This window comes from Triturus cristatus, chromosome 6, assembly GCF_964204655.1.
Source record: "Triturus cristatus chromosome 6, aTriCri1.1, whole genome shotgun sequence".
In the NCBI taxonomy this organism is placed as follows: Eukaryota; Metazoa; Chordata; class Amphibia; order Caudata; family Salamandridae; genus Triturus; species Triturus cristatus.
In genome coordinates, this window is record NC_140589.1 from 1,479,832,232 (window position 1) to 1,479,860,069 (window position 27,838).

At 49.0% G+C, this 27,838-nt stretch overlaps 1 protein-coding gene across 2 annotated transcripts in view; it reads right to left on the reverse strand.

Annotated features, from left to right (window-relative positions):
- Positions 1–27,838, reverse strand: part of PSME4 (proteasome activator subunit 4) — a 1,714,764-nt gene that overhangs the window by 1,430,214 nt on the left and 256,712 nt on the right. For both annotated transcript variants that reach the window (XM_085612595.1, XM_085612594.1), the window contains 2 exons: positions 9,243–9,335; positions 1,954–2,219 (listed from right to left, as the gene is read on the reverse strand). In XM_085612595.1, coding sequence (XP_085468721.1) covers positions 1,954–2,219; positions 9,243–9,335 — 359 coding nt within the window. The remainder of the gene's footprint in view (positions 1–1,953; positions 2,220–9,242; positions 9,336–27,838) is intronic.

The following is a 27,838-nucleotide window of genomic DNA, read 5'->3' on the forward strand; positions in this document are numbered from 1 at the left end:
TGCATCCAAGAATGCAATAGTATTTTCATGAACCTCGTAAGTAAATTGAATTCTGTCATTAATTTCATTTAGAGAATTTAGCGCTGTGATAAGACTGCCGTGTGACCCCTTCCATAAAATAAAGATATCATCGATATATCTTAGAAACACTGAAGCGTGCTCTTTCCAAATGTTCAATTCTAGAATGTTGTTTTCCTCAAATTTATTCATGAAAATGTTGGTATAAGCTGGAGCAGCACAATTGCCCATGGAAATACCAGTGAGCTGCAAGAACCACTGGTCTTCCCATTTAAAGTAACTCTGATAGAGAGTGAAATGTAACAATTCCATGAGGAAAAGTTGAAAGCTTTGATCGAGGTTGGAATTCAGTAGGATTTCCTCAATGGCTTCAAGGCCTAGATTGTGCGGAATTGAGGTGTATAGGGATTCAACGTCTACTGTACATAACCACATTTCATAATCAGCCGTGAATGAAATTTGATTGATCTTGGAGAGGAAATCTGTAGTGTCCCTGATGTATGTACTCATTCTTAATACAAAAGGTTGTAAGTGTTTGTCTAAGAATTTGCCCACAGGTTCATGTAGACTCCCTCTTGTAGAGACAATGGGTCGGAAGGGAGGATGGTATAAATCTTTATGTACTTTGGGTAGCATGTACATTGTCGGGGTCTTCAAGTTGGTTTGCATGAGATATCTACTTACTTTCTCATTGATAACGCCATCATCAATCGCTCTTTTGAATAAACATTTCACTATGTTGGAGAATTGTTCGGTGGGATTGTAGTCCAGTGCACAATGTGTGTCAGTGTCCATGACATGGTTCTGGACTTGTTCTCTATAAAAACCTGGGTCCATAACTACCAATAGCCCTCCTTTATCGGCGTTTTGGCACGCAATAGTGGGGTTTTTGGCAAGACGTTTGAGAGCATCCAGTTCCTTGGTAGTTAAATTGCGGTGTTTACATTTCTTTTTAAAGTTCAATTTTCGTATGTCATGTTTAACTAGATTCTCAAGTGTCAAGACTTTTATGGCTGACAGGGGCTATGTATGTGCTTTTGATTCTTAAACCCCTTAGTAGATCTTCATCCTCAGTGTCACGTTGAACAACAATGTTTTAAAAGAAATTTCTTAAACATAAATTGTGCATGAGTCTAAACAGGCTGATCTCGAGCTCTAAGCTGTTAGTATGACAGGTGGGTACAAACTATGTGCCTTTTTGAGGAGTTTTCATCTCCACGGAGCCTAATCGGTAAGAGGAAATGTTGATGACTAGATTGTTGTGATCTGAGCCTTCTTCCCTTTAAGTCTCTTGCTCGTTGATGGTAAGCTCTTTACATCCATGTTATCTTTTTCTTTTGCCAAGCCTGGGTCATCCTTGTCTTTTGGGCCATCCTCCAAAAAAGGAACACCAGGAGTTTGTTGCTGATCTGTGCTGGCTGTAGTGGATGGTTGTTCGTTAGTTGTTCTGCGAGGTTTGTGCCTGATGTTGCTGTCCGAAGACAATATCTCAGTCTCTGTGTACGCAGTGAGGATTTGAAAGGAGTGTAACCAACCCTGTTAAAATGAATTTTTAATCATGTAAATGTCTACATTATTTAGTGTCATAATTTTCCATCCAGGTCCTCTGCAGCCGTACATTTTACCAGAGACACTAATGAAAGAGCAAGCAGGGAAGTAGTTGAGGGAGGAGTCAGGGGAATCTAAGATTTGAAATCAACAAAATGGTTAGGCCGTCAACTCTCAACTGCCTTTCTGAAGACATTTCCCCTACAATATGGAGCAGTGAGGGTTCTCGTGTTTTACTAAATTCTTTACAGGATTTTGAACACTGAGTTTGAACATACATGAGAAAAGTAATTAATTATCCTGTTCTTGGCATGGCCACACCACTGCAAAAAGTATATGTTTAGTGACTAGCATTTGTTTAAGCACATTTAACCCATCAACACTTACTTTTCTAGTACTGGTGGAATTACCAGTTCAGGGCGCATCAGTGCAAGATTCTGCAATGCCTGGGCGGCCTCCAAGCTTCCGATTTTACTGAACATTGCCAAAAGTACAGGTTGAATAATGCTCTTCACAAAGTCGGTCACATCTTGATCAGTGAGTTTATGGCTATCAGGGACTGGTGACAGCCAGCTCAACTTTTTGTAACGTTCTCGATGCAATCGTCTGACTACACTACATGGCAACCTTTGCAGCAGTTTCATCAGTTTGGTCTGTTATCAAACAAAAAAAAATAAACATTAGTTTTAGTAAGCTATTTTAACAAATGACAACAATTTGTGTTCCTTCTAATAATTAAATACAGGTATTGGGAAAAATACAATTTTGCTACGTTTTTGTAGATATTTGGCTACCCCAAAAGTAAACTTTATCTACTTAAAGCAAAGCCAATCAAAGCATACCATCATCAATTAAGGATAAAAAGTACTCTTTGCCCTGACTTTACATGCTGTATATCAGAAGGATGGTCTTCTTTTCTCATAATGGTTACCTACCTCCTGTCTATATTGTATAAAAAAGGATAACTGGTGAAAGTAAAAGCAACTAGTTTTTCAAAGAACTCCAGATATATTCATTGAAAGCACCTAATCAAATGAATTTTAGGAGCGGACTCATGATTTCACTGTGCCAGGACAAAGAAGCTTACTGCTAAACGTGGACTGAGTAAGGTTTCATTTAGAGCTTCTGGATTAATGCTTTCTATCTTTGGACATCTGGATAGGAGCAGAGTTTGAAACAGATCGCAGTTTGCGGCGTTCTCGCATATGATTCAGCTTTTTCAAAAAGAAGTCACCAAAGCTTTTAAAAGTAGAGATCAACTGGGTGTGGTGAGTATTCATGCACCCGTGCTGCAGGGCTCAGAATAGATTGCTGCCAGAAGGGACATATTCGGGTTTTAGAGATTGGTTTAAACTGTCGAACAATTCACTGCAGTCTGCATTTATGGGGATACCCTACTAGAACTCCAATATCTGGTAATGCTCACTTTACTACCTTATCTGTGAGAGCAAGAACCTTCCATACACACAAATGGAATGATTTAAGAGGACAGAAAAAGTGGATCAGAGCATGAGATGAGACTGCTTTTAGATAAAATGACCAATGCTGACCTCAGGATGTGTTAAACATTGAAGGAATTATTGAAGAGTTTAAACAGATTCAATATGACACCTTGGAACTTGACTGCACTAAAGCCGTCTAATTCATAAATTGCTGCGTTCAGTCTGCGTAGGAGTAACTCCACAGTGAGCCAGATAACTGAGTTTCAGATAGGACCACTATCTGTGCCAACAGCTGCTAAGGACCCTAGTGAAATCTGAGCAGCAGAGCAACAGGAATTACAAATAACTATACACCTTTCATAAATGCCCATGAAATTAATTTATGCCCTCTTAAGAGGTGGAAGCCCTAGCATACAGAATCAAATAAGTGGAAGAAATGTACCCCCCCCGTAAGATAAATTATTTATTTTATCCACAGTGTGGATAACAGTGACTCTATTACTCTTTCTTTGAGGGCTCTTTCCCATTTTCAACTTGATAGGTGAGTGGCATGACTGAAAGTCTTCTAAAGCAGATCAGAAAGCTGCATGCAGTACCCTCCTTAAGTTCACCGTGTCCCAGTGGAAGACCATGAATAGTTTTGAAACGCATGGGGTTTCAAGTTCACTTGTGCACATTGATAATGCTATGGTCATCAAGAAAGAAGTGCTCCATGAAACAAGTTTTTCGTTGCTTACGGCAAAATGCTACAAAAAATGTATGCATTTGCCTAGAGGCAATGGGGCATCTGATTGGAGGAAATATTTGCACCAGAACCATTGAACAAGTTGCTTTCCATCGGTTACGCTCTTTCTGGTAGAAACTATCTAGACGCAGATTTCTCACCTTTTGAATATTCCCCATGTGTCTGACTGGTTCCAGAAAGTTTTTTCAGCAGTGCCTCGTTAGATAGCACTTTGCAGCTCTGCACTGATGCTTTTCCACTCCAGAAATGACGTGCGGAGCCTATATAGGCACCATCCATGCGCGCCGATGGCAGTTGCTTTCAAGGCTGTCCGTGCCTCCAGACACAGAGCCCAAGAGTGATACTGATCAAAAAGAGTGTGGTGATTCCTAGACTTATGATCCTATTAACATGTTGAGTCCAATCACAGAAAAGCTAGGATGGGATGGAGAGAAATCTGCAGCTAGATAGGGTCCCAACCATAAACAGCATTATCGAAGGCAAGTAACTTGTTCCTCCAACAGAGACTTCTATCTGCAGATTCCTCACCTTTTGAATAGATACCAAAACAGGACCTATTTAGAGGTGGGTCTCCGAGCGGACACAAAACAAAGTTCTGTGGGACCAATTGGACAAAAGTCCCTCCCGGGGAACCTGATTAGTGGTTCATGAAGATATGGAGGGACATCCAAGTAGCTGCCGGTCCAATATCTATGACAGGGACTCCACGTGCCAATGCAGTTGTAGCAGCCTAAAACATGTTGGAATGAGCACAAAGCCGTTCTGCCAGTGAGTAGCAGATCTTTATGCAGAGCACAATTTTGAAGGAGATGATTTTTTAGCTTCAGTGAAACCCACAAAGAGCTGAACGTCCTCTTGGTGGGCTTTGGTATGTTCAATGTAAAAAAAAGAGAGCTTTCTGGGGATCCAAGCGATGAAGCCTCTCCTCAAAGGGGTGAGGTGGAGCATAGAAGACCAGCAGAGTGATGGTTTGACCGACATGGAACGATGTCACAACCTTTGTCAGAAAGGAAGCCCGAGGCCACAGAACCAGCTTGTCTGTGAAGAAGGAGGTGTATTGTGGATTAGCACAAGGAGCTTGAAGCTCACTCACATGCTGTGCCAAGGTGATGGCGAAGAGGGGCATAGTCTTGATAGTAAGGAGCTGTAAAGGACAGCTGCAAAGTGACTTGAACGGAGTGCCCATCCGATAAGTCAGTTCTAATTTATGGTCCCATTGGGGCATTACAAAGGGAAAAGAGGGGACATGTGTTGTAGCCCTTTCTAAAATAGCATCACATTCAGTGACTTAAACAGCAAAGTCTGATCTGGCAACCATAAGAAGGTTGAAAGGACCAAAAGATAACACATAGCCATGCCCAAAGCCAAACCTTGCTGAGTAAGCAAAAGGTAAATAAATCTGAACGTCGGCTATCTTGGCTTGGAGGGGTCTAAGTGGCTGGTGACACACCAAGTCACAAATGTTGTCGGTTTTTTTCGAGGGAGGCCTGGCTGCCGAGATGACAACAACCAACTCCAGAGGAAGGTCAAAGGTGTTCAACTGTCCCCACTCAATCTTCATGCATGAAGGTGGAGATTGCGATGGTCTAGGTGCAAAACCCTGTCCTGTTGCAGCAACAGGAGGTCCCTCCAGAGGGTCAGCCTGTTCAGAGGACATATGCTCAAGACCAGGAGCTCTGGATACCGTACTCCCCATGAGTAGTCCAGAGACACTAGGATAATTGAAAAAACACAGTGTGGCTGACCATGGTTAGGCACTTCAATTTCAAAAATAGTTCACAAGTCCTTGGTTTGTGCACGATACGTCCAGAGCTCGCCACACCTCTGCTCCACTGAAGACACAGATTCCGAACTATTTAAGGACAAGGACGGTGCACCAAAAAGCAAAATTCAGAGAACTTCCAATCTTATCAAAATTAAGTCCTTTATTCTTTTTGACATCTAAAAAGGCTCAGCCAACGCGTTTCGTTCCAACGGAACTTCGTCAGGGCTCAATATTCTCCTTATGGGTTCGAATCACAGATCAACGAGGCGCGTATAAAGATTTCAAAATGTTTTCAGTTCTCAGTCTTAAAAGTCATATTGCTCCATATTCAGAGCAATATTTGACGCACAAACGCTTCCTAGGTTAAATTTGCGCATTAAAACATGCAAGGCTCACTTTCACACTCAGAACTACCGAACATGAGACATTAACTCCTTCAGAGAATTGAACAGGAGCACAGACCGTCTTCGTGCAGCCTTTGGATTTTTACTAAAAAACGAGACTTGAAATATGTCACTTCTTCAAATATTGCTCTGAATATGGAGCAATATGACTTTTAAGACTAAGAACCGAAAACATTTTGAAATCTTTATACGCGCCTCGTTGATCTGTGATTCGAACCCATAAGGAGAATATTGAGCCCTGACGAAGTTCCGTTGGAACGAAACGCGTTGGCTGAGCCTTTTTAGATGTCAAAAAGAATAAAGGACTTAATTTTGATAAGATTGGAAGTTCTCTGAATTTTGCTTTTTGGTGCACCATCCTTGTCCTTAAACAGAGACACTAGGATAACTTTGGCCCGGTAGGTCCTGACCTTCTTGAGAACTTTTGGCGAAAGGCATACAAGAGTCAAGAGTTCCACTCGAGACAGAGCACGTGTGTGAGCAAGAGACACCTTGGAAACTTCAACGTGCAGAAGTGCTGACATCGCACAATCTCGATGGTGGCAAATACATTGAGCCACGGTTCTCCCCATTCACGGAAGAGACAATACACCACCTCTAAGTGTGACTGCCATTTGTGTGCCGCAAGGTTCGACGGCTGAGCTACTCCACCCTGATATTCAAGGATGCTGTTAGGTGGTTCACCAACAGGAACATTTCTTGGTGGTCCAGCCATTTCCAGAGGTACAAGGCCTTCTGGCAAAATTGTAATATCTCATCACAGTGGTGTTGTCAGTATGCACCTGTATCAGCCTCGTTTTGATGGATGGAAGGGAGGCTTTCAAAACCAATTGCATGGCTCCAGAAGGTTGATGTGGAGCCAGGACTCCGCCAGAGTGTAGAGGCCTCTGATCTCCACCTCTCCCAGGCAGCCACCCCAACCCAGAAGCTAAGCACCGGACACCACTGTCAAGTCTGGGTGGGAAAAGGAGCGGGGTCTGCTGCTGACCCAATTGCGGTCCAGCAACCTCCTCTGCAGTTCTTGTGCAGTGTCCTCCGAAATCTAAATATGATCAGAGAGGTCCTCTAGCTGTTGGGCCCCCTGGGACTTCAGATTCTGCTGCAGAGCTATCATATGCCATCTGGTATGCCTGACCAGCATGATGTAAAGTCGACCTCACCGAAATTCAAGACAAAGGCAGAAAGATCGGGATAACAGGCTGAATGTCCTGGACTCTCTTTCCCGTGTCTTTTTCCTGTCTGCAGTATTTGATATCTAGAATTAATTGAGAATTTGTCTGCCAGTTTATCATAGGCCTCCCCACCAGTCACCTATTTCTGAGTATCGGAATAATCTGCACGGGCTCCCTATTTTAAGCGATCTGTGTTTAAAACACCATTGCCTGTAAATGGGACTGTTCATTTCTAGAATCCCTACTATTGCACTGATACTTTCCTCCATCTTACTCCTAGATGTTGAAATTAGCTGCTCTCCGGATATCTTGCTGAGCACATAATGCTCTTCATCCTTAAGCTGCGTACAACTTGGGCATTAGTTGGTGCCTAGTCTCTTGCTTTTGTGTCTGCTTAACTTTACCATTACACTGTCAGGACACCACAGTAGGGTAACAGAGCTCTACAAGGTATTGTCAACATCATAGAACTTTTATGACATGATTGATGGATCTGGATGTGAAACATTCAACAAAACTGAATGAAGCAGAAAAGGACATTTTGTATCTTAACATATTCAGCTACGAATTGTGGTGAATATACATCACAGCACATTCCTATTCAGCTACTTGAGAAGACTAAGGGTTAGGAATAAAAAGTAAATTTTTTGAAGGGGAACGTTAAAGACCAATCTGCAAATGCAGGGCCACAATATGATATTCTTCAATTGCAATTCCCTTAAGAAACCAGATTAATTGCAGGTGAGTCAGCACAGATCAGTTTTCTGACTTTTCCTTAAGCGCATTTAGTTTCGTTCTGCACTCAATTTTGGATTAGGAGCATTATCCTGCCTAGGGCCATAGACCGGCAGAGTCCTGTCCCCATGTTTCTACCATATGAAGAATTTTGAGTGACCAGTTGCAGCATTTTAGTGCAGGGTCACAAGAGGGTTAGAGCTGGGTATTAATCTTTGTAGACACCCAAGTAGATAATGCTGCAATAGTCTATGTGTTCCCTAACCATGGCTCTTGTTAGCTCAAATCTGTGACACATTTGAAGGGGAGACGTTTCTAGTAGAGGCAAAGCTGCAAATTGATGACCTTGACTCTGGAATTATTATGGGGGACGAAAGATCTTTCAGCTGAATACTACTCCCAAATTCCTCACTTTTGGCATGGTGGAATGAGGCGTACTTCAACTGTGGGGCCAAGCTAAGGAAAATGGAGCAGAATCCCTCCTCCTAATGCAAACAATGAATGCCTTTTGTAAGTGATCTGCCTATTAATTAAGCTTGATGGCGATTGTGCATGGAGGAGGCAACAATAAAATAGCTCAGTGAGGTGAGATTTGTATTGCAGGGCTGTGTCAGTTATGCATCAGAAGTCAAGAACCATTGATTTGGATAAAAATATCAATTTACATAATTACGTAACAGCAGAGAGGGGTAGCAAGCACAAGTTATTAAAAAAAGATTTTACTTCTGATAATACAATTTAATCAAATAATGAGCACAGCTACAGAGGTTGAAGAAGTCAAAAATAAAAAAAGCTGCATGCTGGCACTGTCAATTTTTTCATCTATCTACTCAAAATTTACAAATGCCTAACAAAAGTGAAATAAGAAACAGAAGTAATACTTAATAAACGGTTTTAAAATCCTTTCAAAGAAAAAACCCTCCAGGTACCATTAGCAAATAACACAGCAGACCCGTGTTCCATCTGCTTAGTAAGTAAGAGATGAAATATCATAAATGGAGAAGAGGTTTCTTTCTGACACCTAACTTCAAAAGTTATTAACTTAATTTAGATGAGGTACAGGTGTTACAAAAATGTTAAAGCTTTAAAGCATTGCAGTATCCTTGCTGCTGTCAGATGGCAAGGATGACAGAGTATCATGTACAAATTATTAAAACTCAGAAGAACGAAACATGTACCAAACATAAAAGTATGTTTTTTTTAATCATCAATCAACTTTCTTGGGGTACATGAGTATTTTGTTTAGAAGACATCTTTATAGATTTGTGGCATGAGAGCAGCGGAAAGAAATTGACTTATTAAAACATTAATTCCTGGAGGATAAACATTCAAAGTAAAAGAAGAGTTACAACATCTTCACAGTTAACAAAGTTTTAATTTGCTGCCACCATCAAATACGTCTCCGTTACTTACCAACCACCGGCCATTGTTTGAAGGATGGTAGAAAGACTGAATGCTATTAAACAATCCAGTCAAGTGCTTTTGTACAGTCTTACTTGGTCCGCCCTGTAAAAGACAAGTAGGCTCATGAATATGTGCACATTAAGCTGGCACCATGTATGTAAAATTAAGATGAGACAAAAATGCCCTCTGATACACTAGCCAGCTGTGACCTGGCATACTTTATTAGAACTGGAAATGTGGTCTGTATGCTGATCCGGAGATCCTTACCTAGTATAAATATAAACCCTGAATACACCAACTATCAAAAGATTAATTAATTTGTCTAAAACTTTGAATAAAATAAAAGGTTAGCAACCATGGAAAGGTTACTTACTAGGTCTACATCAAAGCAATTTTTAGTAAATCCCCCAATTGCTTCACTTGAAAGAGGGATTCCCGAACACTTTATGCAAGATATTAACTTGGTTTAATAAGGTCTTCATAAATTCCCAAAACACACATTTAAACATTATTTAAACTTCAAAATAATCTTTAGACTAATTTATAGTGTTGCAGTGCCGGTGTTGAAAAAAGACAAGATGCAAAGTAAATGAACAGACTAATATCAGTGCCAAAAATCAAAAGTATCCTTTTAACATTCCATGTTAACTTCTGATATCGAAGAAAGAACAGCTGTAAATGCTCAGAAGCAGTTAATATTGGAGCTTCCCTATAAGTCTGGACTTAATATTGTCTCCGTCATGCAATCTTTGCCGCTATTCATAAGCTCACCCTAAACCTTATCTGTTAAGTTATGATATGAGAAAAGGAGGCAAAGCTAGGTGGGATTATTACTAGCTCCCTTATCCTTCAAGATTTTGCAGTGATATTTGATCCACTTACGCAACTGTTCTCAAATCATTGTTCAGGCAGACATGCTTTGCATGAATATGGAATGATTTTCAGAAAGATTCCCTTCAAATCCTGGTGATGGCAATATGTCTGAAAAGAGATGTAGCACCAAGTTGCCCTCTTGATGAACAACTATTGGGTCTACCCAAAAGAAATCAGCAAATAAAGCGGACTATTCAAACTGCTACTCATCATTTGGGTGTTGCCTTTTCAGTACAGATGAGACTACAACTGTCAAACGTAATCATTTTATTCATATACGTCTATCTACAAATGTTTTGCAAGCTCATTACTACAAAAAATATTAGTTGGCTTCACTTGAAAAACCTATTTATGGTTATCTACGTCCTTTCATATTTTACACCATTTTGTTGTTCTCACTCATCCCAACTACTGGAGGACTTGTCATGGCTAACCGAGGCACTGATTTGAGGAAAAGGTGAGTGTGCACCCCTCAATCTCTGCACACTACACAAGGCCACTTGGCATGTCTGTCAAGCCAGCAACTACTTCAGGGGGCATGACCCAGATGTATACCCTTCTCCCACTTCAAAGCTGCACAATGGGTCCCATAAATCTTTAGTACAGGAGCACTGAGGTAAAGGTAGTGAGGATGCGTCGCGGCTATCTGATATCGCTACAGTATAGTTAAAAAGGTTGAGGAAAAAAAAAAAAATCAAGGTCACAGCGTATAACTATGTAAACAAGGATGGCAAATCCCTCATGTAGCCCAACAGAAGCACTAGTGGGGAGAATAGCCAATAGATATCAATAATTTCTGATACTGTAGTGAATATCTCATGGCAGTAAGGTGAAACCACATGACACATGAAAAAAGTGTGTCCCTAGGATGCTCCAGCCATGACCCAAGAATATATCCACACTGATCCTGGAGTACTAGCCGGACATACATGGCGAGTCTCCTGGCAATCTTTGCCAGTAATTTTGTGTCTACAATACTTATAGACAGTGGCCTTTATGAAGAGTACTAAGGATGTTATCCTAACTTCAGTGTTATGATAATCTCAGCTTCTCAAGGTGCTCGAATTGTTCGCAGTAGTATAACCCGTCACCCTTGCCTCCTTGAACAAAGGGAATAAATGAAGAGGTATAATCTGTGAATAATCTATACAGAATTTAATTGTCAGCCCATTGTCACCGGGGATTTTACCCAATGACATGCATCTAATGGCATTTATTATTTAAGATTGGCTGCATCAAAGTTTCATAGTCCTGGTTTTCCAACCAGGTCCTTGTGATCACATCCAAGTTGGCATTGTAAGGGGCAGGCTGCGAGAAGCAGAGCTGCGTATAGTATTCGATAATGGCTAACAGAAGATCAGAGGTGACTAATAATTGTCTGCAGCATCTCCCAAGTACTATTACCACCTTGTGAGGCCTGTGGAGTGCGTATTAAAATGGATGAGAGTTACGCCTGACCACTTCTAGTCATATTATCTAGCAGTTGAGAATGTCCTCAGAAATATAACCTTCCGCATACCATGGGTGCCATCTATCCCACTGGCTCCTTCATTGCATCACAACAGGCTCTGCAGGGCCATGACATCAGCATGCTGGACATGTTCACTTACTAACAGCTGCGAGTGGCGGTTCAAGTGCTTTATGGATCATTCCCTACAATGCCCCTACGTTCAGGGTCCTTAAAGCTGTCCGTATGGACCCATCCCCGTGCAGGCTCCTCACCAGGCTATATGCCGGCATGCAGGAAAGGGTGCAGGTGTGTGTCCCTAGCGCTAGACCGGCATGGACCAAAGCCCTTGCAGCTTCCATGTCAAAGAAAGAGTGGCGTTTCTGTTGTACTCAATCGCTAACGCCCAACTAATGTACAAGTTACTTACCTTCGGTAACGATGTATCTGGTAGAGACGATTCTAGCCGCAGATTCCTTAACGTAGAATTATCCCCAGGCGTGAGACTGGATCCGGAAAATTTTGTCACAGCATCTCTACGCGCCGGGGGCCGTACCACGCGGCCCCGTCCGGACATCATCCGCGGATGTGACGTCAGCGAGGTCACATAAGTCCCACCCCGGCGCGCTGACATCAGTTTTCTTCAGAGAACTTTTCCGCGCCACAACGCGGAGCCATCACAAACAAAACTGGGAGAGTTTGGGAACAGTGCAAAAAATCAGGGAAACAAAAAAAGAGGAAATAACCAATGGTGAGAACAGCACCATTAGAGACAGTGCCAAGCACTGTGTTACCGAAAGGCAGGAAAGGAAAGAGCACAGCACTGCTTGAGAAGCAACTCTGCAAAGCGAAGGCGACATCCTCCCTGGAGGCAGAAAAACATGTGCAAAAGGTCGTGACATGCAACAGAAAGACCGCAACCACAATCTAAAACAGAGAAGGACAAGTCAGGAACAGAGGAGTAACGACAAGTTACCCCAAGATAACACCCTCAAGGAGCATCGTATCCCCTGGAAAGAGCGTAGGGCTGAGGCACAGTCAAGGGCCCCCAACCTAGAGGACTGCAGAGGAGTAAGAAATCCCAAGCAATGAAAATAGCTGAAGGAGATGAGGAGTAGGCCTCGCACTGGTGAACCAGGATGCAGGGATGCAAAAGTACACAAGAACCTACCGCCCAATCACCACAAAGTAGGAGTGGAACAAATAAACAGAACGAAGCATCCCGCCAGGGAGGAAGTGAAAGAGGGCACCCGTAGAAGGCAAAGTCCCCCCCGAGGGAGGTGAGTGCAGAAGACCAGGCAGAAGGGACCTCGCAGAACGGGGAGGAAAGGCGGGCCGTGAAGGAATCTGCGGCTAGAATCGTCTCTACAAGATACATCATTACAGAAGGTAAGTAACTTGTACATCTGATAGAGACTACCAGCCGCAGATTCCTTAACTTAGAATAGATACCCTAGCCATACCCAGAGGGGAGGAGGGTCTGCAAGAGAACCCCAACCGCCTGCAAGAACACAGGGCCTGTGTCATGGGGACAGGAAGAACAGCCCAGATCCCTCCAAGCAGAAGCATGTAAGAAAAAGGAGAAGGGAAGGCCAGGAAACCACAAGCCTACCCGAGGGGCAAAGGGCGACCGCCAGAAAACCTGGAGGGGCAGAAGGCACCCCGCGAGTACCAGAGGAAGAAAGAACCCTCAAAGCCAAGGAAAAGAGGAGGAATGGAGGCAGAGGCCGCCACAGGAGAACACACACACAGCGAAGGGAACTGCTGAATGGGTGTCTACCCCAAAGCAGGGAACAAGCCCGAACGGACCTACAGTCGAGAAGCGCAGACGTGAGAAAGAAGACACAGACGCGCAAAGCTCCAACAAGCAAGGGAGAGGAGCACATGCTGACACAGCGAGGCCCATGGAGGGGGACCAAAACTACCAAGCATGCGCAGTAGACAGCTGGTACATACTACGAAGCAGCAGCTCAGAACAAGTCGACCGCAAGACAAGGAGCACCACCGGCCCCCTAACAAAAGCGGGGCCAGCCCGAGGAGAAAGATACAGGCAGTACCGACCGAAGACCGGCAACCAGAACACAGGAGAGCACCAGGTGAACCAGTTTCCTCAGAACACGGAGAACCAGGTGGAAACACCAAGACACGACGCTGTAATCAGCACGACAAAGGTCGGTCCGGCGATCCAGAGGCTAAGAGGGAAGGAACCCTATAGAAGGAGAGTACTCGGATACTGAGCAAGACAAAACCTGGAGCAACACAAGTTGCGCAAAGGCGTAAGAAAAAGAGAGACCGCACCAAGCCGTATACCGTGACGCCAGGAAAACGCAAGGAACCGGAGAAGGTATCCATGCGTGCCAGGGCTATACAATAGCCAACAAATACCCCACCTAGGGTACGAATCGTCCCTGAGCAAAAACAGTGAAACACCTCTTAGGGAAACCCGCAGCAGAGGCCACGAACATAAAAGGCCAGTGGGAAACACCACAGACGGCTTACCAACCAGCCAAACACCTCTTAGGGAAACCTGCAGCAGAGGTCAAGAACCGAAAAGACCTGTGGAAAACACCACAGACGGCTTAGCAATCTGCCAAAAAAGACACAAAGGGTCCAACCTGAGGACCTATACAGCCGCACTGAACAGCAAAAAACACTCACCACAAGCTGAAGGGCTGAACCAGCAGCAAAAAGAACAGAGGGGCCAACTGAAGGGCCCGAAGGCATCCCAAGCCGCACACAGCACACAACGGGCCAACCAAAACATAAGGCCCCAAAGAGAAAGGTAGGATAACTGCCTCCCATAAGATGCCGGAGGACCGGCCAACCGAAGCTTACGGAGGGGGAGGGGGACGGAGCCCCGCAAAGAGTCTCTGAATAGCGGAATCCGCGTGGGTGTGAAACAACAGAGTCTCATCAAAGGGTAAATCCACAAGACGCTCCCGAACGTTCTCTGGAAAGACACGATCCCGCAACCAAGCATGGCAGCGGAGGGCCACGGAACTCGCCATAACGCGGCAAAGGGAATCAGACGTCCAAGGCCGAACAGAGAATGAATGTAGCTAACTCCCGACCATCCCACACAAGGTGCCGCAGGTCAGCGCGGACTTCCTCCTGGGAGGCGCGAGACAGAAGGGACTCCGCGAAATCCCACGGATCGGAAGTAGCCCTGGCCAGCACTGAAAGCATGTTGAGGGCGCGCAGAGCAGCGCTACTGGAGGCGAAAATGTTACGCCCCCAGGAGTCCAGCCACCGGGCCTCCCGCGATGGCAGGAGCAGCACAGAAGGCAGGAAAGGAAAAGCAGCCCGCAGGACAGGCCCCTGGGCAGACGGGTGGGAAAAAAGGCAGACCGGATCTTGCGGAGCAGGACGGTGGCGGTGAACGAGTGGGTGAGGCACCAGATCCCCCGTGGCTGGGCGCCCCCAGAAAAGAGTTGTGGAGCGTCGCCTAAAAGGGGAGAAGCGGCTCCCCCCCACCAGAGCCCTGGTGGAGAACTTCCAATAAGTGGTCCGTAGGAAGTGGAGCAACCGGATTGCCCATCTGCAAAATGCCAGTGGCTGTGAAAATGGCCCGGACAAAGGCCACACTCGCCTCCGTAGGGCGTCGCGGGGGGGAAAGAAACTTGGTGGCAAGCTACAAAACTAACCGGCGGGCAAACGATGCCCATGGGGCCCCGGCGAAGGACGATGCCGCAGCCGGAAACGGCGGCCCCTGGACCCGTCCGGGGATGGAGACGAACGCTGCGACGAGACCGACCTGGACAAACGGGCCGACAGCAATTTCATCCGGCGCTCCCGCCGGGACTACAGATTGAGATGCTAACAAGCCTCGCAGTCCGTAGAGTCTAGGTGCTCGCCGAAACACCACATGCAAATAGTGTGAGGGTCCGTCGCCGACATCTGGCGTGCACACAAAGCACACGTCTTGATGCCCAAATGCATGGCACACTGTTCCCAACTCAAGAGCGCTGAAGAGGACTGAAAACAGGCGAAGGATCACACACCGGATCCGCGTTGCACGCGGAAAAGAAGTAAACTGACGTCAGCACGCCAGGGCTGGGACTTATTTGACCTCACTGACGTCACTTCCTCGGATGACGTCAGGGCGGGGTCACGTGGTACCGCCCCCGGTGCGCAGAGATGCTGAGGCGAAGTTTTCCGGATCCAGTGTCACGCCTGGGGATAATTCTATGTTAAGGAATCTGCGGCTAGTAGTACTTTAAGTATCAACACAGACTTTATTGCACCCCGGAACGACTGCACCGGGTTAGGCATTATAGACGATGCAAGAGACACCCAATGCTCGGCACAGTGTGCTGATCTTCTACTCATGCCCTGGGACTGGCCGGGAGTGGAGAAGTTCTGGCATGATATTTTTGATATGGTTGATGAATTCACAGGCATGCAGCTGGAGCGCACTCCCCAGGTTGCACTGCTAGGCTTTGTCAAGGAGGTCCCCCAGGAGCTGAGGAAGTTGACTGCATTCCTACTTTTGCTGGCCAAATGGCAAGTGGCAATGCACCTGGGTTGCCGCCCAGTTCCACAGAAGGATGTTTGGCTAAAGGCTGCGGCGTACTGTCAGGATAACTTATCTGCCTTTTGGGAATTGATAGCAGTGAGTTCACATCGTAAAGATATCTCGTCCCAACTTGAGATGTACTTTGGTGTGCGGGACTGGGGACGGACTGGAGGACACTACTCCTGACATGCAGGAGGCAGATTAGTGGATGTTATGCCTGGTGCCTGGGGTGCCTCCTGTGGTGGGAACTTCGGGGTGCTGCTCATGGTTTGTGCTCCCCTGGAAGTGATGCTGAAAACGTTCTATAAGATTCACATCTGCTCAAATCCTTCTGAGTGGTGACCTTTTCCCCCCTCCTGCCCCTCCTCCTTCCCTTTAATTCCTCCCTGATCATGGTTGGGAGAGGTCTTGGAATTATGAGGCTACGATCTACATGCTGAAATTATTATATTTGTAACTTGCTGTATACTGTGCTCTGACAGGACTTGCAACACCTCCTGCTCCTCTCGATCTATATTTAAAACTTCAATAACATTTTTTTTTTTTAAGTAACCTCCCTGATTGCATTAGATTTGCCCCGCCCCCAGGGGTCAACCATCATACATGTCAAAATGACACTGTTTAAGAAACAAGGACTATCTACATTTGGGCCATATGCACTGAAGAGGGCGATAGACATAATAAATAGTAATCCATGAACAATGATGAACCTACCCTCTTTATCTAAAGTAACTTGAACAAAGCAGAACATTGCTTCCGTATGCACCAATATAACCTTTCCTTATGAATACATACTGTAAGATGAGGGGGAAAACGCTGGCTACACCAAAGTCTAGCAAGCCTTTCCTACCCATCATGAACCAGGTAGGTCATCTGAAGCAAAGCAACCTGGAGCATATACCGGTTTAGATAGGAGACCAACCATCTAATCTTTCTAGCCTCACTTAGTTTTCTCACTTTCCAGATGATCAGTCACAATAGGAAAGCCCAAGGTGTACTCTCCATGTGCTTTAAGGCAGTGCTATAATGAGTATGCAGTACCCTGATCACAGAAGGCGTAGCAATCTAACTACCAATCGTTTGAATCTTGAAGGTGCCAGGTGACATTGTCAACTGTGGAGTTTGAGATAGTTGGGACATACTCTGCCACAACAGGTGTAGCTAAAGAAATCACAATAGCCCCTGGAGAGACCTGAGAGAGGTTTGATCTTGCTCCTCAGACCTTATTGGCACACCTTATGGCTAAGAGGATGACTATTTGGAGAAGTGTTGAATTTCTGATTGGTCAAGCTCTTGATAGCAAAAGTGTCCGCAAAAAGTTAGAGTGCATTGATGTGAAGGGATTTCTTGGCCATGGACTATAAACCTCCTGGTTGAAATGACTGCCAGGGGGCACCCACAATCTGCTAGCCAATTCTATTAGCGTCTGACTCAATGATGATATCTTAGCTATCACCAAGAGTGTTCTGAACAAGATTCTTAATCTAGAAAGAAGAAAGTAATAAAAGTCCTGATGTTGATTGCTGGTCTTCTAGTGTTGACCGGCTCACTAGTGGAGAAGGGTTGGGAAGATGTCCACGCTATTGAGTGCGATTGTAGGAAGGTAAGGTCCTTCTGCATGGTTACCCCAATTGTTTGCCTGGTTTTGTTATGGTTTTTGACTAGTATTACTGGGATCCTGCTAATCAGGACCCCAGTCTCTGTGCTTTCTCACTTAAATTGACTATGGTGAGTACTTAGGTACATCCCATATTGGCTACTGGTGAACCCTTATCAGTCCCTAATATATTGTACTGAGGTACCCAGGGCATAGGTACACCAGGGGTCTCCTATGGGCTGCAGCATGTATCATGCCACACATGGGAGACCACTCAAATTGTGACTACGAGCCTGCCATTGCAGCCTGTGTAAGCTGGTGCTAGCACTACTTACGAGAGATATAGGTTTCCCTATATCTGAGGTCACTGTACTTAAAACCTATAAGTCACCCCTAAGGCAGGCCTTTCACTCCTGAAGGCAGGGTGCTCTGTTTTAAGTTTGAAGGTGCCTCTGTCTGAATGAGCAGAAAACCCCTACAAACTTCGGAGTCCATTCTCCGGGGTTGTAAGTGCATCAGCCATTATGATGTACATCTGGTAGAGATGATTCTAGCAGCAGATTTCTTAACGTAGAATTATCCCCAGGCGTGAGACTGGATCCGGAAAATCTTTGCCATAGCATCTCTGCACGCCGGAGGCGGTACCATGCAACCCCGCCCAGACGTAGTCCGCGGACGTGACGTCAGCGAGGTCACATAAGTCCCACCCCGGCGCGCTGACGTCAGTTTTCTTCGGAGAACTTTTCCGTGCCACAACGCGGAGCCAACACAAACAAAACTGTGAAAGTATTGGAAGAGTGTGCGAAAAAGAATTAGTGAAACAAAAAGGGAAGAAGCGAATGGTAAGGAACAGCACCATTAGGGACAGTGTCAAGCATTGCGTTACTGAAAGTCCTGGAAAGGAAAGAGCAGAACACCGCTCTGAGAAGCAACCCTGCAAAGCGAAGGCAATAACCTCCCTGGAGGCAGATAAAAACATGTTAAAAATGATGTGGCAGACGACAGAAAGTCTGCAACCACAATCTATAAAAGTGAAGGGCAACAAGGCCGGAACAGAGAAGAAACAACAAAGCACCCCAAGACAACACCATCAAGGAGTATCATATCCCCTGTAAAAAGCTTAGGGCTGAGGCACAGTCAAGAAACCCCAACTGAGAGGATTGCGGAGGGGATTATGAATAGGTCCCACATTGGAAGAACCAGGGTGCAGGGATGCAAAAGTACACATGAACCAACTGTCCAATCACCAGAAAAGAAGGAGTGGAACAATTAAACAGAACTAAGCATCCCGCCAGGGAGGAAGAGAAAGAGAGCACCTGCAGAAGACAAATGCCACACGAAGGGAGGCGAGTGCAGAAGACCAAGCTGAAGGGTCCTCGCAGAACGGTGAGGAAAGGCGGGTCGTGAAGGAATCTACGGCTAGAATCATCTCTACCAGATACATCGTTACGGAAGGAAAGTAACTTGTACATCTTATAGAGACTACTAGCCGCAGATTCCTTAACGTAGTATAGATACCCTAGACATACCCATAGGGGAGGAGGGTCTGCGAGAGAACCTCACCAGCTTGGAAGAACACAGAGCCCCAACAGGGGATGTATCATGGGGACAGGAAGGACGGCCCAGCCCCCACCAAGCAGAAGGAAGCAAGAACAAGGAGAAGGGAAGGCCAGGATACCAAAAGCCTACCCGAGGAGCAAAGGGCGTCCGCCAGAAAACCCGGAGGGGCAAAAGGCACCCCGCGAGTACCAGAGGAAGAAAATAACCACCTCCAAAGCCAGGGAAAAGAGAAGGAACGGAGGAAGAGCCTGCCCCAGGAGAACACACACACAGCGAAGGGCACAGCTGAATGGGTGTCTATCCCGAAGTAAGGAACAAGGCCGGAACGGTTCCACAGTTGAGAAGCGCAGACGTAAGAAAGAAGACACAGACGCGCAAAGCTCCAAAAAACAAAGGACAGGAGCACACGCGGACACGGCGAGGGCCACGGAGGGGAACCAAAATTACCAGGCGCACGCAGCAAACAGCTGGCAAATACTATGAAGCAGCGGCTCAGAACAAGGCGAGCGCAAGAGGCAGACAGACAGGTCCATAGGAGATATGGTTACCCCGTACAAAGCCTCGAGATCTCTGCGCTCGGACAATGAGCGACTGGCAAATGTCCCCAAGTTTAGGAGGGTGCGTACTGGAGGCCGTCGCTTCTCCGTAAAGGCAGCCACACGCTGGAATTCGCTTCCCGGCAGTTTGCGGTTGGAACCCTGCTACTTGCGTTTTCGCAAGCAGCTCAAAACTCTGCTTTTCCCTAAATAAGTTTTTTCCTCCCCTCTTGGCCAATTTCAAGCTCTCACAGCGCGGGGATGCCTCCGGGTCACCAGGCGCTTTACAAATCTTTAAATAATAATAAATAATAACAGGTCCCAGCCGAAACGTCAGAGAACTAGGTGGAAACACCAAGACACGACGCTGTAATCAGCATGACAAAGGTCGGCCCGATGATCCAGAGGCGAAGAGGGAAAGAACCTTATAGAAGAAAGATAAAAACATAAAAGAGAGAGACCGCACCAAGCGGTATATTGAGACGCCAGGAAAACGCGAGGAACCTGAGAAGGTATCCACGCCCGCCTAGCTTAGGACAGGGCTATACAATAGCCAACAAATACCTCACCTAGGGTATGAATCGTCACTGAACAAAAACAGGGAAACACCTCTTAGGGAAACCCGCAGTCGAGGTCAAGAACATAAAAGACCTGTGGGAACACCACAGACGGCTTACCAAGCAGCCAAACACCTCTTAGGGAAACCCGCAGCAGAGGCCAAGAACTGAAAAGACCTGTGGAAAACACCACAGACGGCTTAATAATCAGCCAAAAAAGACACAAAGGGTCCAACCTGAGGGCTTTATACAGCTGCACTTAACAGCAAAAAACACACACCAAGAGCTGAAGGGCTGAACCAGCAGCCAAAAGAATAGAGGGGCCAACTGAAAGACCCTGAAGACATTCAAAGCCGCACACAGCACACAACGGGCCAACCGAAACCTAGGGCCCCAAAGAGAAAGGAGGGATAACGCCTCCCATAAAGCGCCGGAGGGCCGAGCTTACGGAGGTGGAGGGGGACGGAGCCCCGCAAGGAGTCTCTGAATAGCGGAGTCTGCATGGATGTGAAACAACAGAGTTCCATCAAAAGGTAAATCCACAAGACGCTCCCGAACATTCTCTGGAAAGACACCATCCCGCAGCCAAGCATGGCGGCGGAGGGCCACAGAACTTGCCATACCACAGCCGAGGGAATCAGAGACCTCAAGGCCGAACAGAGAATGAATGTAGCCAACTCCCGACCATCCCGCACATGGTGCCGCAGATCAGCGCGGGCACCCTCTTGGGAGGCGCGAGACAGAAGGGACTCCGCGGCATCCCACAGATTGGAAGTAGCCCTGGCCAACACACAAAGTGTGTTGAGTGCACGAAGAGCAGTGCTAGAGGAAGGCGAAAATGTTACGCCCCCAGGAGTCCAGCCACCGAGCCTCCCGTGACGGCGGGCGCGGCACTGAAGGCAAGGAAGGAAAAGCAGCCCGCAGGACAGGGCCCTGGGCCGAGGGGTGGGGGAAAAAGGCAAACTGGATCATGCGGAGCAGGACGGTGGCGGTGAAGGAGCGGGTGAGGCACCAGATCCCCCGTGGCTGGGCGCCCCCAGAAAAGAGTTGTGGAGCGTCGCCTAAAAGGGGAGAAGCGGCTCCCCCCCACCAGAGCCCTGGTGGAGAACTTCCAATAAGTGGTCCGTAGGAAGTGGAGCAACCGGATTGCCCATCTGCAGAATGCCAGTAGCCATGGAAATGGCCCGGACAAATGCCACACTCGCCTCAGTAGGGCGTCGTGGGGGGGAAAGCAACTCCTCCGTGGGCGAAGGCTGCAAATTAAGACGCCCATCCCCCTGCCCTGCTGGAGGGAGAAAAGACCGGCCCCTGTAGGATGGGATACCCAAGGACGAGTGGGGAACCTGAGGGGTCTCTGGAGAGGGTAGAGAAGCCTGCGGGGCGGACAAATGCAGGGAATGGAAGAGCGGGTCTGGGGGCTGTGGACGTGGAGACGGTGTAGAACCCGCCCTGGAATCCGTCGGAGAAAAGGCCACGATGCGGCACCCAGTCTCCGGTGAAGAGGAGACAAGGAGACGACAACCCTGAGAGGAAGGGACATCCGGAGAAGAGTCGACGATCCGGTGCCGGGGAGTCCACCACAGGCACCGATGAGTCCTCGACCGGCACCGAAGTGTCCACCAGCGGCGCCGGGTCGACCTCCACCACCACGTGCCGCATCGGAGAGGGGAGGAGCAGGGTCGGAGCCGAAGCGGCCAATGAACGGCACCGGCTCGGCCCCCGACGAGGTAGCCGCTTGCGCCGAGGACCAAGAGGGCCCCGGGGAAGCGTCCTGGTCCCCGGCCGGGGAGGAAAGCCATTGACGCCGGAGTAGCGTCGGCTCGGCCTCCGGGAAGACAGCCGCCTGCCCAGAGGATCGAGGGGGACTTGGAGACGAGCCCTGAGTCCCGGCGACCTCCTGCGACACCGCAGGGAACCCCGCAGGGCTTTGCGGCGAGGCCGGGACGCCATGGGTAGAGGAGGGGAACCCCAAAGGGCCGCATCTTCTTGTACATAGCTTTCCGCGCCAGGAACGCAGAGCCATGAGAGACAGACACTGGTGCCAAAAAGTCTAGGGCCCTGAACAGGATGGCCTTAACCCTAGATGTCGGTTCGCAGAACGGGGAGGATGGGTGGGTCGGTGAGGAATCTAACTATCTAACGTTTCTTACAGATACATCGTTACCAAAGGTAAGTAACTTGTTCATCTGAAAGAAACACGTTAGTTAGATTCCTCACCTTAGAATAGATACCCCAGCAATACCAACCCCGATGGTTGGTCTGCGAACCAAGATCACACCAGAAAGTCCTGGAGAACAGAACGGCCAAAGAAGCCATCTCTCCGGACTTGGCTGTCCAGGCAATAGTGCTTGGCAAACGTGTGCAGTGAGGCCCACGTCGCCACCTGACAGATGTCCTGCAAGGGAACTCCCCGTCCCAGGGCAGTAGTCGCCGCTGTGGCCCGGGTGGAATGGGCTCTCAGCCCAACAAGAGGGTCCTTTTTTGTCAAGGAGTAACCAACCTTTATACACAAAACGACCCACCGGGAGATGGTCCGTTTGTGTACAGCCCTCCCCTTCTTAGCACCTACGTATCCAACAAAAAGTTGGTCGTCCACCCGGAACGGTTTGGTGCGGTCTAAATAAAAGGACAGCGCACGTTTTGGTTCCAGACGGTGGAGCCTCTCTTTCGAAGGATGCGGAGGCGGAAAGAAGGTGGGCAATGTGACAGATTGCCCGATGTGAAAGGGGGTCATAACTTTCGGAAGAAAGGAAGGACGAGTCCGGAGGACAACCTTGTCCGGATGAACAGAAAGAAAAGGAGGCTTAGATGACAGAGCCTGGAGCTCACTCACCCGTCTAGCTGAGGTGATAGCTACCAGGAAAGCAGTCTTAAGAGTCAGAAGACGAAGGGGACAATTGTGAAGAGGCTCAAAAGGAGCGCACATCAGAAAGGTCAAGACAAGATTCAAATCCCACTGAGGCATTACGAAGGGGACAGGAGGGAACATGTGAGTAATGCCTTTGAGAAAACGCGAAACAACAGGGGACTTGAAAAGAGAAGGCTGATCAGGAAGCCATAAGAAAGCAGAGATTGCAGAAAGATAGCCTTTCAAGGTGCCCAGAGCAGAGCCCTGCTGGGCCAAAGAAAGAAGAAAGAGGAGAACCTCAGAAAGAGGGGCGGAAAGGGGATCCACAGCCTTTGCTGTTCGCCATGCCACAAATTTGTTCCACCTGCAGGCGTATACCGTTTTTGTGGAGGGACGCCTGGCTGCCAGAATGCCATCACAGACTTCAGGAGGCAAGTCAAATGGCATCAACTGCCGCAGCTCAAACTCCACGCATGGAGGTGGAGGTTGGACAGGTTCGGGTGGAGGACCGTCCCCTGCTGCTGCGACAGAAGGTCCTCCTGAAGAGGCAGTCGTATCGGAGGATCGATTAACATACTGAGTAGCTCGTGATACCAGTAACTTTGTGCCCAATCCGGAGCCACTAAGATGACTTGGGCCCGGTCGTGCCTGATCTTCTTCAGCACTCTGGGCAGAAGTGGTATAGGCGGAAAGGCGTACAACAGACCGCAACTCCACTTGTGACGAAAAGCGTCTCCGAGCGAGTGCCGCTTTGGAAATTCCAACGCGCAGAACTGCTGACATTGTGCGTTCTCTTCTGTGGCGAATAGATCTAACCAAGGCTCTCCCCACTGCAGAAAGAGACCTTGCGCCACGTCCGAGTTCAGACGCCATTCGTGATCCATCATGCACCGGCGGCTGAGTTCGTCTGCTCTGGCGTTCAGAGAGCACGACAGATGTTGAGCCACCAGGATGATGCCCTGATGTTCCAGCCATGTCCAGAGGCGCAGAGCCTCCTGACAAAGGGTCCACGACCCCACCCCGCCTTGTTTGTTGCAATACCACATGGCGGTGGTGTTGTCCGCAAACACCTGCACGACACTTCCTCGGACAGAGGGAAGGAAGGCTTTCAGTGCAAGCCGGATCGCTCTCCGCTTCAAAAGGATGATATGGAGGTGAGTCTCCGCCGGAGACCAGAGTCCTCTGATCTCCGCCTCTCCCATATGGCCCCCCCATCCCAGGAGGGACGCATCCGTCACTACTACGTGCTCCGGTTGGGGTAGGGAGAGGCATCTGCCGCTGACCCAATCGCGGTCCGTGAGCCACCACTGCAACTGTTTCGCAGTGCCCTCCGAGATCAAGACATGGTCGGACAGGTTGCCTCGATGCTGGGCCCACTGAAACTTCAGGTCCCACTGCAGAGCCCGCATTCGCCACCTGGCGTAACGCACCAACAGGATGCAGGAGGCCATCAGCCCCAGAAGCCGCAGCACCAACCTGACCGAAACCCAGGATAGAGGCCGAAAGATGGGAATCAGGGCCTGAATATCCCGGACCCGCTGTTCCGGAGGATAGGCCTGGAACTGCGCCGAATCTAGAACCGCTCCGATAAAGAGGAGCTTCTGGGAGGGACTCAGGTGCGACTTCGGCACATTGATGGAGAACCCCAGCGAATGCAGGAGGTCGGCCATAGTCTGGAGGTGGGAGACGACTTGCTGGGGCGAGCCCGCCTTCAACAGCCAGTCGTCGAGATAGGGGAAGACTGGAACCCCGGATCTTCGCAGATGAGCTGCGACCACCGCCATCACTTACGTGAACACCCGAGGGGCACTGGTGAGGCCGAAGGGGAGCACGGTGAACTGAAAGTGCTCCTGACCCACCGTAAACAGCAGGTAACGCCGGTGGGCCGGCAGGACGGGAATGTGAAAATAGGCGTCCTGCAAGTCCAACGCTACCATCCAGTCTCCAGGGTCGAGGGCAGCCAGAACCTGAGCAAAAGTGAGCATCTTGAACTGTTCCTTCCGGAGGAAGGCGTTGACGCTCCTGAGGTCCAAGATAGGGCGTAGGCCCCCTTTGCCCTTCTTGGGAACCAGGAAGTAGTGGGAGTAGCAACCACAACCTACTTCTGGACCAGGAATGGGCTCGACGGCCTCTTTGGCCAAGAGGGCCGTAACTTCCTCCCGCAGAAGATTCAAGTGATCCTCCGACATACGGTGGTACTGTGGTGGCATGGCTGGAGGGATAGTCTCGAAGGGGAGGGAGTAGCCCCTTCGGACGATTTGCAGCACCCACCTGTCCGAAGTGATGGACCGCCAGTGGAGCAGGTGATGGCGAACTCTGCCGCCCACTGGCGTGGAATGGGCCTGAAAGCTCGGACTAGGAGGGCTTTGAGGGGGATGCTGCCGTGGTGGATGTGGACTGACCGGCACGTTGTCCTCCAGTACCGCCTCGGCGGAATCCACGGCCGCGACCGCGTGCAGGTTGGTTCTGCGGCCGGTGGTTAGGCGGACGTGAGGAGGCGCCCCTTCCTTGGCCACGAAAGGGACGAAAGGCGGAAGTTTGCGGCCGTGGGGCCGAGAGACCCAAGCACTTGGCCGTAGCCCGGGAGTCCGTGAAGAGACCCAGCGCACTATCCGCCTTCTCACCAAAAAGGCGAGTCCCATCAAAGAGCATATCCATGAGAGAACTCTGGACATCCCCCGAGAAAGACGTGGACCGCAGCCAGGCGTGGCGCCGGAGCGCCACCGTGGTGGAAATCGCCCTACCCAGCGAGTCCGTGGTGTCTAGTCCACACCGTATGGCATGCCGTGCTGCATCTCGCCCGTCAGCAAGCGCCTGGGTGAGTCGTGTCCGGGCCTCCACCGGACACAGGGGCAGCTCGTCCTCCACCGTATCCCACAGAGAGTGGGAATAACGGTCCAAGAGGCAAGCGGTATTCAAAGATCGCAGCCCCAAACTCAGGGAAGAGAACAGCTGCTTTCCGAATCGTTCCAACCTCTTGGATTCCTGATACGGAGGAGCGGACGGGAAGGAGGATTGGGAAGTCGAGGCCTGGATAACCAGACTCTCGGGGGTGGGGTGTTGGGACAGAAAACTGGGGTCGCCCGGAGCAGGGCGGTGGCGCCGGGCCACGTTCCGATCCACAGGAGGAACTGTGGAGGGCTTGGACCAAGTGCCCTGCAGAACATCGATAAGGGCCTCATTGAACTGCAGCAGAGGTTCTGTGGAGCTTGCTGTCGGTTGAAGCACCTCTGTGAGGACGTTCGTCCTCACGGCCACAGCAGGCAACTCCAGCCCAAGGGCTTCGGCCGCCTTGCGCAGCACCACTGCACCTTCCTCCAAGGCCACAGCCGGAGGAGAGATGAAACCAGCGTCCGGGGAGGTGTCCAGACCACTGGCATCCCCCAGTTAGTCTGCCCAGTCCTGTGAAAGTTGGGCCTGTCTGGCCATAGGGTCCTCAGACCGCTCCCAGTCGCCCCCGTCATCCGAGTCCTGATAAACAGGAGGAATAATCGGAGCCGGGCAGTAGATGAAATGCTCATCCATCGGCGCCGGATGCAGCGTCGAGCGACGCCACGCCGGCGTCGGGCCCGGACTGGGGCTAAACTGGGGACCGGCGAGGGGAGTCCAAAGAGCAGTGTCGACTCTTGGACTTCTTTGATCGCTTTGACTTACCCGAAGACTTCGAGCCCGACGAGCGATGATGGTGACTGCAGCTCCGCGACCGGTCCTTGGAACTCCTCCTGCACCGGGACCGTGAGCGGCGCGGAAACGAGTGGCGAAGTTCGAGAAGCTTACGGGACCGCTCCCGCCTAGCTTTCGAGGTCAAGGCCTGACAATCGAGGCACGACTCCGCGTTGTGGTCGGCCCCCAGGCAGTAAAGGCACCGGCGATGGTGGTCCGTCACCGACATCAGTCGATGACAGGAGGCACAGGCTTTAAACCCAGGCATCCTACCGGCACCAGAGTCGAGTCGACAGAAGACCAAAAAGAGTCAAAAAGTTCAGTCAAAAAGTGACTAAGGGGTAAGCTCTTCCCGGATCGGCGCTGTATGGCGCGGAAAAAAGAACTGACGTCAGCGCGCGAGGGCGGCGTCTAAGTACTCCGACGACGTCATTCCGGCGCACGACGCCAACGACGGACGCGGAGCCGCAGACGACGCCTAGCGACGCGCAAGGGGTATTGCTACAAAAATCTTTCCGGTTCCAGCCTGACGCCTGGGGATATATTCTAAGGTGAGGAATCTAACTAACGTGTTTCTTTCAGATACTGACGTCAGCACGCCGGGGTGGGGCTTGTGCCCTCGCTGATGTCACGGCTGCGGACGACGTCAGGGCAGGGTCGCGTGGTACCGTCCCCGGCACGCAGAGATGCTGTGGCAAAGATTTTCCAGATCCAGTCTCATGCCTGGGGATAATTCTACGTTAAGGAATCTGCGGCTAGTAGTCTCTATCAGATACATAGAGTAGCCATGCGTCATTACCCGATGACCATCTCGAAACTGGCAGTAACGAACCCCGTTGTGTTTGGTATCAAACATGTTGGAATCATACCCCCAAACCATAAACAGTGTGGGAGGTATGACTCCATGCACTGTAAAACTCCTCCGGGAGGCCCTCAGTGATCCCGGTACCAGTATTCTAGACACGGACAGCACAACATGGCTGCTGCCGACCGGAGACACGATTTGCC